General features: G+C 36.7%; 1 protein-coding gene across 6 annotated transcripts in view; it reads left to right on the top strand.

The window, feature by feature from the left end:
- The window catches only part of Csgalnact (Chondroitin sulfate N-acetylgalactosaminyltransferase), a 337,563-nt gene that overhangs the window by 156,108 nt on the left and 163,317 nt on the right, over positions 1-18,138 (top strand). For 5 of the 6 annotated variants that reach the window (XM_074177577.1, XM_074177576.1, XM_074177575.1 and 2 more), the window contains one exon: positions 16,200-16,381. In XM_074177577.1, the coding sequence (XP_074033678.1) occupies positions 16,200-16,381 (182 nt within the window). Of the gene's footprint in view, positions 1-16,199; positions 16,382-18,138 lie in introns of those variants that run through there. The other variant, XM_074177580.1, reaches the window with a different exon arrangement.

Below are 18,138 nucleotides of genomic sequence, written 5' to 3'. Positions count from 1 at the left end.
TCATTTCCGAGGTTGGTACTTAATTTTTTTGGTATATACCATAAATTGTTCGCTGAATCACATCTTTTGTAGCACCATCAACGTTTGCGAATTTTTTATTCCTTTGTTTTCGTTTCATTGCATGGTCAATGGCATCCCCTATTTTAATAACTCGAACTGTCGAACGAGATAGTTTCGTTAACTCGCATATTCTATTCACAATAGCATTCTGTGAAGTGTGACAGTTTTCCTTCTTCAAGCATTCACGAATATTTAAAATTACTCGCTGAACTTCAACATCTAAGTCCTTATTTTCAAATTCCGGATCCCTGTCGATTGACACAGATTCCTCACACGTAATGTTATCATTTGTTTCAAAAGGTCTCCAGAAAGCCATATTGATGAAAGTACCCAAAAACACAAGATTTTCACAAAAATCGGTTCAGACGATGAGATTGGAACCTTTGGTGTAAAAGTTGAAAACTTTTTCTAGAGATCAATTATCCTAACACCAAACTGATATTTTTGCACTCGACGCGCGTTTCGCTAACAAAGTTAGCATCTTCAGGAGAAGCAAATTGATACTTAATCTAAAGACAAGGGTTAACTGATTATATACCTGAAGATTTTTGGTCCGATGTGGACTTTGTTTGTTAAATGATGATTATCCTAATTGATTTATCAGTAATTAATTAGTGGAACCACTACCTGCAAATTGATTTGTCCGCTTTTTAATCTATTGTTGACAAATTAATTTGCAGGTAGTGGTTCCACTAGTTAATTATCGAAAAATCAATTAGGATAATCATCATTTAACAAAGTCCACATCGGACCAAAAAACTTAAGGTATATAAACAGCTAACCCTTGTCTTTAGATTCAGTATCAATTCGCTTCTCCTGAAGATGCTAACCTTGTTAGGGAAACGCGCGTCGAGTGCAAAAATATCAGTTTGGTGTTAGGGTAATTGATCTCTAGAAAAAGTTTTCAAAAATCGGTTTGCAAAACCACACACTACCTCACCTAACCCCACGAACACACGGCACTGATAGAGGAATTTTGTGAAACGGACAAAAATCAGTATTCAGCCAGTCCAGCTAGCCGAGCCTTTACTCCTCGACTACATTTGATAGCACGTTTACTAACTATCTGGGCGACTAGGGGCTACAGGCAAGAAATGTTTATGACTGTACTCTTATTTTTATTGCCGTTCCAATTGGGAATGAATAGACTATACAGGTTGTAGTCGGAATTCTAAATGTCCAACACGGACCTGCAATTTTTGTGTAAATATTTTGATCGGTAACTTGTTGTGATAACTTGAAAGCATACTCCAAAAATCTCGCCTACCGGCAGTAACGCAAAAATTCCAGTGCCGAAAATCGAACTAGGTTTGTTGATGCTCGCAACAGCTGCAAACTTGACCCAGGCATCGGTTTTTTCCAAAAAGATAAATGTCTACGAACCAAATATAATAATATCAGGACAGACAATTCCGTGTTCGGTTTCGATAAGTTTCTTGGGGGTTGAAATGGACATGTCTAAGCACAAGCATGTCGCTGAAATTGCAAAGGCTGCTTCTCAAAAGCTTGAAACATTGTTTCGAACCAGAAAACTGTACACACCTCAGCAACTCTTGATTCTTCATAAAGCTCAGATCGGACCTTTTTTGGAGTATTGTTCTTAAGTATTGAGCTTCGCCCTTAAGCATACCCTGAAGCTGCTGGATTCCATTCAGGAAAGAGCCATTGTTTTGAAACTCAACTCAGCATACCTCAACTTCACTGTTTAAGGACTCTTTCATTTAGAGAACTGCGATCATGTGGAATAAACTTACTGAGAACGTCTTAACAAATGGATTCATTCTCCAGCGACTCAAATCCAATGTGAATCGCTACTTTCGCAAAGACACAGAGCGCCTCAAGTATTTGTCTGAAGTGCTTGTGTTTTGCCTTTGAAAATAACAGCGTAACAAATAAAAACTTGGTAGAAGTCAGACAAAAGTATCCTATATTGAATATGAATTTCTACAAAATGAATAGGTCATCAATCGAATGAGTGAAATATCTTGTCTACAAAAGGAAATTAAACGTGTGCTGCTGCAGTCATGAAGTGATTGATAACTAGCAACCTGGAACGCAATTTATGTGATTGATTAGTGGATGCATTTGAGTGTAAAACACAGAGTTAACTTCCCATGGGAACTAAAAAAATCCATGTTCCTAGAAAAAAATCCAGGAAAACACCACAAGCGATGATCCAACGAAATGTCACGCCGCGCTTGAACTAATTGCCTTTTTGTACACTACTATAAATTAGTCGGTCCAGCAAGTGTCAAAAGTTAAAGTTCATGGCAGTTTTTATTCATTTACTAATATATCTGGGGCAAAGAAGGTTCAACCACCGAACAACGGTTGTGAGCTCGCTTGTCGCAGATGTGATCAGTTTGTTTTTCGAATGTACGAGGTTTTCCCGAATTCCGCCAAAAGCGCAAATATCAGTAAGTTCATGACAGTCATATAGATATTCTCAAAATAAAACATATAAATGGAGAGCCGAGAATCATAAAAAACCACTAAGCTCGTCTAAACAGGAGTCCCTCATCAATGTACAGTGCTACTATCAAAATGTCAGAGGTCTCAATACAAAAACAAATGACTTTCACAAATCTATCTCTGGAGCCGATTTCCATATCATTGCGATCACAGAATCCTGGATCCAACCCAACGTTTACAACTCGGAACTCTTTACTGATAATTATGTGGTCTTCAGAAAAGACAGAATGACAGAGATGACAGTCAGGCGGTTAAAATTAATATTTCTGAATTCGAGGGAACTTCTTTATTATTGATGTCATAGATTGTAAGTTTGTATTCAAGCACAATTTTTTTTTCATGTTTGTGATTTACATACCTCCAAGTACTAGCGAAGCTCATATCCTGAAATTATTCGAAACTCTAGAGTCACTTGAATGTTCATACGATAACAAAATTCAAATTACAGGTGATTTCAATATACCAAACTATTCAAACGAAAATCTCATAAATGGGAATCACAACTTGGACAATCTCCATCAATTCAATAGTTTTTATGATCTAAACCAATTCAATTCTCTGCTCAATATTTCAAATCGTTTACTTGACCTTGTCTTATCTAATTTTCAATGCTCTATATCCCACGATGAACTACCCCTTCTAACCGAAGATGGCTGTCACCCAGCACTGTACATAATTTTTGAATTCTCATCACCAGAACAAGCAATACCATATAACTCATCAGAAAGCAGGTATAACTTTCGTAAAGCCAATTTTCCACTTTTATATACTCTAATGCAAAATGTTGACTGGTCGCCCATCGACCATTGTACAGAACTCAGCTACAGAATTATTCCATTCATTATTAACCCCAATTATTAGTCAGTGTGTTTCTGTTAGTCACAACTTCATTAGAAAATATCCTCCCTGGTTCAATAATGAAATAATCAACGATATTAAAAAAAAAAATAAATTTTTAGAAAACTGAAAACTACAGACTCAGGTATTCTCAAAGAAGAATTCCAATCTCTTCATCGATCGTTCAAAACAAAACAAAAAAAAATAAGAAAGGTACATCAAGAATTCCTAGTATTCTATTCTGGGACGATGTTGAATACAACGATGCCTCCGAAATCGTTAATGCATTCGCACAATTTTTTGAAAGTGCATATTCTACAATCATATGAACACACGAATGTTACCTCAAACAATTCTATCATTTCTTTAAAATATTTTTCACTAATTGAAATCTGTTATTTTCTCATCAAACTAAAACCAAAACTCACAAGCAGGGATGATAACATACCTAGCTTTTTCGTTAAAGATTGTGCACACCTCCTAGCCATACCATTACAGTCAATCTTCAATCTAGCACTGAGCACAGGATGCTTTCCTAACAATTGGAAAATATCAAAAATTTGCTCAATTTTCAAAGCTGGTGCAATAAACAATATCCAAAACCACCGACCTATAACCTTGTTATCAAACTTTGCAAAGGCTTTTGAGATGTGCTTGTACAACAGAATCTTTCCTGATGTTGAGAATTTAATTTCAAACAATCAACATGGTTTCTTTAGCAAAATATCAACAATAACTAACTTAATGTGCTTCACACGATCAGTAAGTAATGCACTTAATAATAACCTACAAGTAGATACTGCGTCTACACAGATTTCTCGAAGGCGTTTGACAAGTTGGATCATAACATTCTTATCAATAAACTTCACCAATATGGATTCGACTACCAACTTTTAAACCTTTTCCGCTCATACTTAACGAAACGTATCCTATTCGTAGATTATAGGGGTCACAAGTCGTTCCAATTTATTGCAACCAGTGGTGCCCCTCAAGGAAGGAATTTAGCACCTCTTTTATTCTTACTCTTCATTAAAGACAAGGGAAATACTCTCTCTAGCAATTTCTTACTCTTTGCAGATGATTTGAAAATCTTTCGGCCCATTACATCACAGGAGGACTGTAATTATCATTCTGTGTTTTCTTCTTCAACTTATCACAGCAATAGTAACAACAATTAGGTAATCATTGGCTGTCGCGGGCCAGATTGATGACACTGGCGGGCCGGATTTGACCCGCGGGCCGTAGTTTGGAGACTCCTGCCGTAGATGAAGCGGAGACAAGAGTTTTGGATTTTTAGCGTAAATGTTGCCTTAAGACAACAACAATAGATCGTATCGCAATAAGTAGAGGAAGAAAGAATTAGAGACTTGCAAAGTATTTTTTAAGATTCAAATTCAAAGTTGCACGAGATCCAAACAGAATTTTCAGTTTTCATATACTTTTATGAATGCATTCTCTTTGAATCGTAAGGAGGAAACTTTCCAGAGCCCAAGATTCTCCACCACATCACAAATCTGTACAGGAATGTTATTGATGGTAACACAAGTATTTTTTTTGATGCATTGTTCGCCTCACGAACAGCATTGCCTTAGATTTGTTTGGATTCAATGAGAGAGAAGGATCGTTGGATATTTTGAAAATTCTATCGAGGTCTTCGTTAACGTTGTGAAAATTGGCCCCGAAATGGATCGCTGTGGAATCCCACAAATCAGTTCACTTGTTAGAGAAACTCTAGTATTGAGTACAACTCGTTGCTTTCAATAACTTAGACAGCTGTCAAAAAACATAATTGAGAGTATCGATTTAGGGTATCGAAAGCTTTCGAATAGTCTTAAGAAAACTAGAATAGTTGACATTCCTGAGTCGGTTGCCTGAAAGATACGATTTGTGACATTCAGAAGGGCTGTCGCGCAGCTGTGTTCTTTTCTGAGTCCAGACTGAGTATCCAGCAAAATATTATATGTTTTCAAGAATTCCACAAGTTGAGACCAAGATCTTTGAGCTGATTGACAATTTTGTATTTCGCTAACGTAGTTCCACTACCGAAGTGTGTCCAGAAGTATCACCCGAAGACGGGAAACTAACAATCGAAACGTCGTGTAGTAGCTAGGTGTATTTTCTTAACTTGAAATTTTCGAGATTTGGAAAAACATTTGTTCGTTTCCGTTTTCCACTGTAGTAATGATTTGTTTTCCACAATATTTGGTGAAAAGTTGAGCTTATATTAACTTCCCTACACATCAGAAGAATTAAATTGCATCCGCTGAAAATCGCAACCCTAAGTGTAACTTTTCAGTGGACTATTACACCAGAGCCATTTTTTAAAAATCGTGAAATAGGGCGAAGTTGGAAAAAGAAATAGTGGAAACGTGCATTGTTCGAGATATCAATTTCGATAACTTCCATTACACGAGTCCCAATTCCCAGACTTGGGAAACAAATTAATTGTTACATTGTTCTTTTCTCGAATCCGATCGGGATTTCCAGATCCGGACAAACGCAACAAAAGTTCCAATACTGCCAACTTTGCGAGAGTTTTGCAACAACCCTAAAAACTTCGCCGACTCGATCACAATCACCCGAGGAAATGTTGGTGTGGAGATTTAACGACGTCTGAAATTGAAAATTACGAACGGTTGAAGGAAAAGTGCATAAAAGGGATTCATAATGCGCAATAAAAGAATCTAATCCCTGGGTTGATTTTTGCTTATGTACCTAAGTGGACGTTTCTAGGAGAAAGTTAATTTTCTGCGTTGTGGAAAAGTATGAAACTAGTCAAGTAGCTATTCATATTGGATTTGAATCGCTGAAGATTAAATCCATTCGGAAAAACATTCTCTGGCCGTTCATTCCACATAAAGGCAGTTCTCCAAATGGAAGAGTTCTTAAACAGTGACATTCGAGGTGTACAGAGTTGAATCTCAAAACGATGAGCAGCCACAGTACATTTCGAACTTCAGTGTTTAAGAACTTTTCCATTTGGAGACCTGCGTTTATTTGATATAAACTTCCTGAGAAAGAAAGTTTTTCCTGTAGTGCTTGTGTTTTGTACTTACAGAAAAACGTTTTCAGAATTTCGATGAATGTACACAAGTATCAATGAAAAACTTGAATAAAATGATCACAATTTCTAGTTGATTTTCAGTTTGTAAGATGCTTAGGCTGGTACAGTTGAGGAAACATTTTCTTGTTAACTTATTTTCATTCACAATTTATGAAATGATATATTTGAAGTAAAACTGATAACTTTTATTGATGAATATACGTTGGATAAAAAGTTATATTGGAGGTATAGTATCACTTTTTGTTACACTAAATGATATTTTTGTAGCAGAAAAGTAATCAGTAGTAGACCTAAATTTGTCTGACCATTACTCACAATTCTTGAAAATTGCTTCCAACTTACAAAATGAAGCCAGCAATGAAACAGGACAACTATGAAGTTGCCAACGTCATCAACATGAGTTCCCGCCCGCTCACGGGAATAGAGGAATCCTTGTTGAGGAAAAGCCTGAATTTCGCCATTACGCCAACATCTGTACCCACTTTGGAGATAATTACTGCAGTCAAATCCACCAGTTCCCTTATTGACCAGACCGAGGCAGAAGAGTACAGATGGAAAATTAGAGATCAGCTGGATCGAGAACCAGTTCCAACATCATCAGCAATGAAGAACGTAGAGTTCTGAACGGCCTACGTAGAGACAACATCATCAAGATCCTACCTGCAGATAAAGAAAACGCTACTGTGGTAATGGATACCGTTCTCTACGAACAGAAGATCGAAGAGGTTCTTCAAGAGGGATGATACACAAAGATCGTATGGGACCCTACTGCATCAATCGAAAGGAAGTTGTATCAGATTTTGAAAAAACATCAATTTATTTTTCGGACAAGGAAAGATAATCGCTAACACCTCACCACAGTAAGCCCCCTCACTTGTATGGACTGCCCAAAATCCACAAGAAGGACGTTCCACTTAGACCGATCATCAGCTCCAGAGATTCGGCTATTCAAAACTTGTCTAGATTTGTACTTCCCTTAATACAACCATTACAAGAAATAACATCGTCTTTTGTGAAGAATTCAAGGCATTTTGTCGAACTTGAGGTCACACAGGAAGATCAACTAATTAGTTTCGACGTGGAAAGCCTTTACACCAACATTCCGGTCGAAGAAGCACTCCAAATCATACAGAGAAAGCTATCCGAAGACGGGAACCTGAAAGAGAGAACGAATCTACCTATAGAGAAATTATTAGGATTCTGTGTACGAAACTGTTATTTCCAACTGAAGGACGAATTCTTTACACAAGATGAGGGACTGCCAATGGGATCGCCACTTTCACCAGTCATGGCCAACATATATATGGAGTGGTTTGAAAATCTGGCCATTGAAGAAGCCCTCAAGAAACCTCGAGTCTGGTTGAGATATGTTGACGACACCTTCATAATATGGAGATCTTGCACAGAGAGGAACATTGGTGTAGGAGAAAATTCAAGGAAGCCTCTTACATGTTGTCCAACAACGTATTCATCCAAGCCAGCGTAGAAATACGCAACATATGGAAACCCATTATCAAGCGAAAAATGGCCAACTCCCGCCAAACGGTCATCTCCCATGGAACCAGTGAAGCGGAAAATGGAAAGCGGGGTTAAGTGATGTAGAATTTAAATCTAAAATAACATAAAAATGAAATGCTATTTGTTTTGTTTTCTTGATATGTGAACTATTCAATACCATGAGATAAAGTTCAACAAAATAAAATTTATAGCTTTATTTGTGAATTGATATAGTGTCACTATGTTTCCCTTGATGAATCTACTTCCTAGTAGTACAGTGTTGTGATAATCTAAAATAAGATCAAAATTCATTTATCAATTCTTCAATTGAATGATATTCTAGAGCTTACCTGCTGTCACCTGGAAGTACACATAAATTTAGCTTTCTGTATCTCATATGCAGAGTCTAAACCATTTTCTGTAATGAAAAGAAATAGTTTTATAATTCAATCGTAATTACCTTCATTTGATGAATTTGTTTAGTGCTATACTATCTCACCCACCTGATGTATTATACCATGTATATAATTGTTTATTTCTTTGTATTATTGTGATAATCATAACATTTGATGTTCATGATCTTACTGAATCTCATGTAATCTTTCCGGAGTGGTGTTCATTGCTTACATTTGAGTCACATGTTATTTACCTTCAAGGTTGACCTAATTTAGTTAACATTTCTATACCGTCCTCTGCTCTTGCGTCAGTATGAAATCATCCAATCCCGTTCATCCAATGTTCATGGTGCGACCTTTAATTGTTTATAACCTTGTACTTATTCTGGACTCATTCTGACATGTATTGAAGTTTCAACTGAAGCCGAAGGTTTTAGAGTTCAAGTTAGTTTTTTGTTCAACAAAAACAGTTTTGAAGATTGCCATTTTTATGAGATTGTGGAAAAATGAAAAGTCGTGCAGTATCTGTTGAGAGGATCAGACCTCATTATAATCTGCTCTATTTTTGGTGTTTGATGATATGTCTATCAAGTACAGGCAATATTCCATTCGTTTATTTATTTGAAGACGTATCGTGGTTTGAAATCCCTCTAGAGTCAGGAGGTATGTAAAAAAAAAACTGTTTTGAAAAAAACCGTTCTATATCGGAATGACAATTTCAAATTACTTCCGTTCATGCAAAATAATAAACATGAAATGGGTAGTAAAATGTACCTATTTCACAGGGTCTTTGTTTTGGGATGTACTTTTGGAGCTTCCTGGTTTCCAAGTTTCCATTTTTTTTCAATGCGAAAGGCAGCAGATTTTGATGGATCATCGTTTTGCTGAACACTCCTCAATCGCTGAGATGCTCAGTTGCTGAGACCATTTGGTTTTGAGCCCATATGTTGACGAGTCCAGTTCATTTTGATCATTCCTGATTCTATATTTTCGTCTGAGTTTCCATTCAGATGAACGAAAAACATTATATCCAATTGAATGTCACCACTACCTTGTGAAGATTATTGAGGTCAGTGTCACCTAGTTTTAAGTATGTTCTGAAGTTATTTTATATATGAATATCATCTGATTGAAAATTATCATTTTCCTATTTTCATTATATCACATTAATAATATAAGGTGGTATCATCAAACCGGTTGAAGATCGAACAATTTATTTTTGTTCAATTGTTCTATTTTACTTGTATTTCATTTCACTATTATTTCATTTCAGGTTTATTTTGCTTAATATAATTGTTATTTTCAGCCATTCATTTTTAATTCTTCTTTTTCAGGGATTTCATATCATTTTATACATATAGTAGACAATGGAAGTCCGAACTAGTGAAATTCATCATGAAACATTGTCAATCACCTTCAAACAAATATACCTTTTTTATTAATACAAACGTAGGATTAGGAACTACTATATTTTATATTTATACTTCATATTATTTTTAGTAATTGTTTGTGACGTGGATGTCCTATACACATCCAGAGATATTTAATTATTCTAGTCATTTCATATGTCGTTTTTCGCTTTTTTATTTGCATTATCACAATGCTGATGTGCAAACTGATTTGTGGAAATAAATAAATTATTATTATTATTATTATTATTATTATTATTTTTCAAAACCTACATCTCACGATGTAGAGTATGAATACGAAAGCTACTTAAGGAGATCAAATCGTAGGTGTAGTTTATGAAATTACTATGGATCTTCATCAATTAACGGCTGAATCAATCAGAAACGTAATCAGATATCTTATTCGATTAATATAAACCATATTGCGCTCATTCGACGTTGATATTAACTGATTTCTAAATGGAAATACACATTTTTCAACACTCCCTATCAATATCAGACTCACGAAAGCGATTGATTCCTTCCTGCCAGAAATTGTAGATTGAGTAAATTCAATAAATTTATCCCTGCTCATTTTCCACGACTGATTACATCGTCAGACAAACATACCAATATCGAAAATGCCTCCATTCCCAGCCAATAAGGCAGACTTTTTTTGTGAAGAACAACTTATATCCACTTCTGAACTTCCCGATATTACGAAAGTCATTTTGTGGGGAAAACAACGGTTTTCCCGCAAAACAATTTGTCATATACGCGATCTGGATGCTCGAGGGTATATCTCTACGACTTTTCGAAACTCTCTAACTTTTGATGAAGTCGATATTAGATCGGTGGAGATTGGTTAAAAAAGATTTATTCCGGTCACAGGAAGTCTCTCAGGTTCAGAAGTGGCGATAGGTATTCAATTAAAGAGCAGTTCAGGGAGTACAAGAGAAGTTGTTCTCGAATGTGGTGTTTGTTTATCAATGGGTACCAGCGAGATTTGATTTAATAATAACAATAATCTTTATTTCAAAAATATGTCGACTATTACAGCTTGTACACAGACAACATAGAATTAAATAATGTCAACAAAAAAAAAAGACTACATATACTCATAAATATATACATTTTTATAATTCGGTTTGGTCTAAATCACCGGTCTCTAAACTACGGCCCGCGGGCCAAATCCGGCCAATGATTACCTAATTGTTGTTAGGAAAGTTTTTTCTCATAGCTAGAGAACTAACTCTACATCCATCTACTCTGCTGTCTTCACAGGTAGCCATTTAGACCTGTATGTATAATCCTGGAGTTGCATCTCGATCTATGTACATCTATGTACCCTGTACGGCAAGGGTCTCCAAACTACGGCCCGCGGGCCAAATCCGGCCCGCCAGTGCCATTAATCCGGCCCGCGACAGCCAATGATTACCTAATTGTTGTTACTATTGCTGTGATAAGTTGAAGAAGAAAACACAGAATGATAATTACTCGGTTTTATTTACTTGCAATGTAAAACTTAACGACAGAAATGATGACAAAGAAAACTTAACTTAAGTATCTAAGTTTAAGCATATCAATAACTAACAAAAAATTGAAATGAATCACAGTAAAACAAAAACACTGATGAGATTTATGTAATTGTGATTTTCCACCGACAATACTTTGTAGTTGTGGATCAATTTTACTTGTACCAATTATCAAAAGACATTTAAGATACTCACCGGTTAATTGAGATCTGTAAACATTCTTTGTGTACTTCATCTTGGAAAACGTTTTCTCACACGAGTAAGTAGTACCAAAAACAGAAAACAACCCACGAGCAAGTTTATGCAAATTATCAAATTGTTCCAGTGTAAGACTCTTATAAAATTCCAACAAAGATGAATTTTGATATTTGTTCGTAAGCATATCACTGCAACGTAAATCGATGATTTCCATTTGGACTTCCGGAGCCGAGGTTTCAATGTCAGAATCAAAAGGATTTTGAAAAAGCTCAATTTCATTCGCAATGACATCAAAATCTGAAAAACGAGTATCAAAATTCATCTCCAAAGCACTCAAAGTTTCGATTGCAAAATTGACGGGAAATTCAGTCTCTGTAGTGTGGCTGAATATTTCACATGTTTCAAAATGTGTGAAACATTTTTTACGTAATTGCGATTGAAATAGTATTATTTTCTGCCTCAAGGATTTGATATTGGTGTATAAATCAGGGAGAAGCTGATTTTCTTCTTGCAATCTCAAATTCAGTTCGTTCATATGATTTGTCAAATCGAAATAGAAGGCTAACTTCCACATCCATTCACTATTTCCTAAATCGGCAAAAGGGGGCTGCTTCTCATTTAAGAAAAATTTGATCTCTGCTCGAAGTTCAAAAAAGCGCCAGTGGATCTGATGAAGTTAACAGCTGATATGACTGGTTTTAGAACTTCATACATATCCAAACATTTTCCGCACAAGGACTGTTGATGAATGATACAATGTGAGACTAATGGTTTTGAACCACAATCATTTTCTACAGCCTTTGACACAAGTGCAACCACTCCTTTATTTTGACCATACATATTTTTGCCTCCATCAGTTGTTATAGATTTCAAATTTCTCCATCGAAGGTTCTTTTTATTAATGGCATTTCCAACTCCCATTAAAATATATGCCCCAGTTGTCGTGCCGTGAATACTATGAATATCAAGAAGTTCTTCATACACTTCATAGCTTTCATCTACTCCGTGAATAAAAATCAACACCTGAGCAGTATCTGACACATCCGTTGACTTATCCAATGCTAGAGACAACCACTCATGATGTCCATTTTTGTTAGACAGTTGAGATGATATATTTTCTGCGATGTCTTGCACCCTCCGAGCCACGGTGTTTGCTGACAAACTGACACTTTTAAATAAATTTACCTTTTCGGGGAATATTTCTTTGGCTACTGCAATCAAGCATTTTTTTATCATTTCTCCATCGGTGAATGGTTTGCCACGTTTTCCGATTTCAAGAGCCACACGAAAGCTGGCGCGAGTTGCAGACTCTTGTTCAGTATTCGCTCTGGTAATCAAAGATTGCTGCGATTTAAGTCCGCGTTTCAAAGCTTCAAATTTTTCCTTCCGCAAACTTCCTGTATACTTGGAGTAACTTTGAAGATGTTTCGATTCATAGTGTCGTTTAATGTTATAGTCTTTGAGAACAGCTATGGTTTCATTATAGATTAAACATAGCTCCTTATTACTGGACTCAATCACAAAATACTGAAAGTTCCAGCTAGCGGGTAGCTGAAAAAGATAGTACATAGTACCACTACTCGCCACTAGATGTCGTTAAGTGTCACAATACACAATAATAATTGGAATGCAAAAAAGCACAAGTTTGCTTAGGTCACGCACTTTGCGACTATCCTAGTCTAGAAATATAGTTGAGGGCAGAAATTGGCCCTTGGAACAAACTGAAAAAATCATTATCGCCCAAAAGCTTCAGAGTTTGGAGACCCCTGGTCTAAATAGTCACTAAAACTATATGGTTCTAAATCTATTAAATATTTTTTTATTTCTTTCTTAGATTTCTTTATGCTCCTCAAATCTTTGATTCGATTAGGCAATTTATTGTACAGCTTCATTGACCTGTAATGAGGTGTTTTTTCTGTTATGGTTAACCTATGTAAAGGAAGCATGAAATCATATTCTCTTGTTCCATAGGAATGTTGATTACTATTGTTAAAGAATGGATACCTATTTTTTAATACATTAAGCATTCATAAATATAAAGAGCATATATATCGTCATTATCCCATTATTCTTGAAGACATATCTACACGATTGATTATACTTCAAATTACTCATCATTCTGATTGCTCTTTTATGAATTCTATTTATTTAACTCTTGCTTCCCCAAAATATGATTCCATATCTAGCTGCAGACTCAAAATACCATTTAGTTGCTGGATTCCATCCAGAAAGAGCCATCCTCCTGATTGGAGACGTAAACGTCACTTGCAACCTTTATAGTCTGGAACATCGAAGAAAGGTTGTAGATCTGTTTCTCTTCTATAGATACTTCAACGGGAAGTGCTCACACGTTGAATATAATACAACGCTCTTCGTGGTGTTAGCCAGGGGAGTAGTTGTTTTTTGATAGGTGTCAGTCCATCAACATACAGTGTAGGTGAGTTGAGACTTACCTGAATGAATTGTTTTTCCAGATGATTTGAATAGTGTTGAAGCTCTGATATACGAAGTAAACGTTAATGCTGGACTAGTTTCACGTAAATTATCCGTTGTTTTCTCAAAAAGTGTGACCTTTCACTTCTGCCACTACATCTACTCGAGCTCATTGTCACCCACACTTACCGTTAATCAGAGGTTAATTATTCCTAATGAAGTGAATTAATTTCAGTGAACGATGGCCGTTTTACTGTCGCCTCAACGTCGAACGTTTGGCTCGACGTGCACAACCGACTCTGCATGCGGAATTAAATTATGAATATTTGATGCACCGTCATGACGCGGTCGCGCTCTATTATTCATTATCGAATTATGGTTCGAGAACGACATTTAGCCGTACGAGATGACAATTAATATGTCATGATTAATACGCCGGGATGAGGAATTGTCTCTGATCGAGCTTATGTCCGAGAATCGCTTCCAAGGGTGTTACGCTTTGGGCTCTAGCAAACTACAATGGTTATTCGTTCTGTTGGCTTTCACAGGTGATATATTGTGGAGAAAAGTATTTTTGTTTTGAGCTGAAATGAATCTTGCTTCACATATTTGTACAATCTTTGGTCCCACGTTGGGCGCCGGAAGGCCAATGGAGTATATCTCACTGTCTACGTTGAAATTATCGTATTTCATCACTGAAATAAACTCCATCTTTTCAGTCTACTGAGAAGCGATCAAAATTTGATCATTTAACATTCTCTTCTCTGCAATGGAAACATTTATTACAGCGAACTTTCAACGCTTCTGACCTTCAAAAGCGTTTTATCTCACTCACAACCTTCGATCTTTTTTTATCGATTGACGAAAGACATCGGAGTCGGGCGGAGTCAAATCTGGTTAGTGGAGGGAAAGCTCAAGTAATTCAAACTTTGAATCGTGAATTGTTTGCAGGGATATTACCATAGTAAAAATCAACCAGTAAGTCCACTCCCACTACTTTCAGTCATGAATTCACAAAGTTCTCGGTGACCTTGAAACGAAGTGTGGAGCCGAGTTTGTTCTTTTACCATAGGCGTGCGCTCATATAAAAACGAAATTCAAGGATATTATAAAAGGTTTTGTGGAAAGTTACTTATAAAGGACCTTCGTGCAATAAGCATTTTACCCACGGTGTCAAAAATTGTTGATCATCAGCTGACGAATTACCTGAATGAAAAATCGATTTTACCGCCGACACAATCTGGATATAGAAGAGGATGTAGTTGCACTACCGCCTTGCTACATATAGTCGATAATGTTTGTTTGAAGGTGATTGACAATGTTTCATGATGAATTTCACTAGTTCGGACTTCCATTGTCTACTATATAAAATGATTTGAAATCCCTGAAACAACTAAAAAAGAAGAATTAAAAATGAATAGCTGAAAATAACAATTATATCAACCAAAATAAACCTGAAATGAAATAATAGTGAAATAAAATACAAGTAAAAATAGAACAATTGAATGAATAATAATGAAGAAATGAAAAAAGAAAATAAAAATAATAAGTGGAGAGATTCCAAGTCACGTTAGTTCACGACCTTTCGATTGTTAGTATCTACAATCGTCTTCGGGTGATGACTGGACTGATTCCTCCGAGAGATGACTATTTATGGGTCGTTCGAGTACTTTCATTTATCCCCACTTTCCATTTTTCCGCTTCACTGGTTCAGTGGGAGATGACCGTTGCTGGGTGTGTTTCTTGCTGGGTGTGTTTCTTGTGCTCGGCAATGCGAACATTCAATGGCCTCTTAGTTTCACCAATATAGGATTTTCCTCACTCACAGGGTATTCGGTAAATGCAATTCTTGGAATCGCAGTCCGCGTTTGGTGGCCTGGTTTTCGTGAGGCTGCTACGGATATTGTTACCGGATCTGAAGCAGGTTCTGATGTTGTACTTGGAACCAATTCTTCTTATCCTCTCCGATAATCCTCTGATGTAGGGAAGTGCAAGCACTGGTTGTGACGGCTTCTCTTTCTTGCGAGGCCCCTGCTGTCTTCTAGCCGAAGTCTTTTCTACCATCGCTTTGGAGTAGTCATTCCGTTGAAGATCATTTTTTATGATATCAAGTTCCTTCTCGAGACCTTCCTTCGTATTACAGAGCCCGAAAACACTGATATAGACTTAACCGGGGATTAGGGGACCGGACTCGACTCGTTTAACCTTCGGGAAAATAATAACAGTAATAAAATGGACCATTTTCAGATTCATGAAGTAATTCTGTTTCTGGTAATTCGTGGTGGTGATCATGATAGTGATGATCATTCTTTTGTTTCAGAAAACGGCGAACCAGGGCGGCTATGATACGGCTCCTGGGAACACGGCTTTTCACCCGTCTTTTGTTACTAGTCTGTTCCCTCAGTCTGATCAGTTTACTTTTCCTCAGCCGGTGCGGTTTCAACGGACTGGAATCGACATCCACTGCAGATGACACTGAAATTCAAGCTTCTTTCCTTTCCGGTGAGTGAATTTGATTTTTTCCATTCTCCTGGGTTACTGTGTACATTTTTACGACAAACAAACAGTCAGCAAATATTATATTTCTTGTTTCACTTTAGGATTGAACGATTGTTAGCACAATGGATTTACTAAAATACCAACAGTTTTTTCCGGAGGGATACTTATAAATTTTCCTGTGAATCTTATTCAATGTTTTACATAGGTCAGACTGGATCAACAATCAGAACTCGCACAAAAGAAGATAGAAAAACCTACCATCTTCTTACATGGATACGAAACTCTTCATTTCCGAGTAGAATAAAAAATTCACAATGATTAAATTGATTTGATTGTTGGCCGCTGTTTAATATTTCATTGATATCAATTCTAATCAATCAAGTATTAGCCAGTTTCATCCAATATTTCAAAAAAATTTTCATCAAACATAGAAATTCTACCGAGTAACACTGAACAATTTGCTTTGATTTCTTCTATTTTATGTTCTTCAAATAAAATCTTTGAACTCATTATAGATGAGCACTCAACTCCACTAGAAAATTTGGTGGCGGTTAAATTAAACTCAAATAATAACTCGTATCGGAAACTACAAGAGTTCAGCATTATGGAAACACGTTATCAACTTTTTGATTATTTTTTTTCATTCAACAGAAATTTTGCACTATAAATTATGGATTTTTATGGAAAAGTGGATTTGACGTATGCATACAAAATGAAAGAAAAACTGAATTGAAAAAATGTGACCAGCAGGGATTCGAATCCGGCTCTGTTGTTGGTTGTTCTGGCGAATCAACCAACTACGCTATCAGAACCACCAAGCAGAATGACAGTCAAATACGAGAAATATTTCCGAAACATATACTTTTATAAGAACGAAAAACACTTTTCTCTATTACGTTTGTATTACAAATATTTGTATGGAATCGAATCAGATATCATTCAAAGGATTCCTACACAATACAATTAATGAAAGGAATAAAATTTCACTTAAATGGAACACTGTCATCCTCACTGCTAAAAATCCGATGCCGTAAAACACTTGCCTTATCGTCTCTTCAGTAGCAAATACGGATAATATTATAAGTTACCCGGATTTGCTCATAACAAATCCGGGTAACACCCTGTCACACGGCGAAAAATCAGATGTCTAGCAGTGAGGATGACAGTGAGGATTCATGTAAATGAAATTTTACTTCTTTCATTAATTATATTGTTGAGAAATCCTGTGAATGATATCTGATGCAATTCCATTCGTATGGAATTGGAATACAAACGGAATAGAGAGAAGTGTTTCCCGTTCATATAAAAGTACGGGATGAACCATCTTCAATGTATTCTCGCCCTTCTTAAAAACGGGGTGAGTGGCGGGGGATCACTGTCTCTTTCTTATGGGTGTTAGACAGTCCCCCGGTGCAGACCACACGGCACTCACCCAGTAAAGTTACCGGTCAACCACCCAATCCCGCACCTGCGGGTAACAGGCGTTGGCCGGTTTCAAGCTAGATGTGTGGGAGAGGTGTCTCGCAAGAGCCCTCGGCGGTTACTCATCCAACGCTGGAAAGGTAACTTTCCTAACATGAGTGCCCCTCGGCGTAACGTAAGGGTATGCGGTGCAGACCACACGGCGTACACCCAAAAGTTATTGATGAACTGCCCTATCCCGCACCTACACGGGTAATGGGCGCGACATCTTCGACATATGATGTGTGGTAGAGGATGCTCGAAAGAGTCCTCGACGGTTACTCATCAAACGTTGGAAA

Source organism: Leptinotarsa decemlineata, unplaced genomic scaffold (genome assembly GCF_025532065.1).
Source record: "Leptinotarsa decemlineata unplaced genomic scaffold, Ldec_3_MD MMD2_tig00002974_RagTag_RagTag, whole genome shotgun sequence".
NCBI classification, from domain to species: domain Eukaryota; kingdom Metazoa; phylum Arthropoda; class Insecta; order Coleoptera; family Chrysomelidae; genus Leptinotarsa; species Leptinotarsa decemlineata.
The sequence above is the reverse complement of the archived record's forward strand: the minus strand, read 5'-3'. Positions and strand labels throughout refer to the sequence as shown.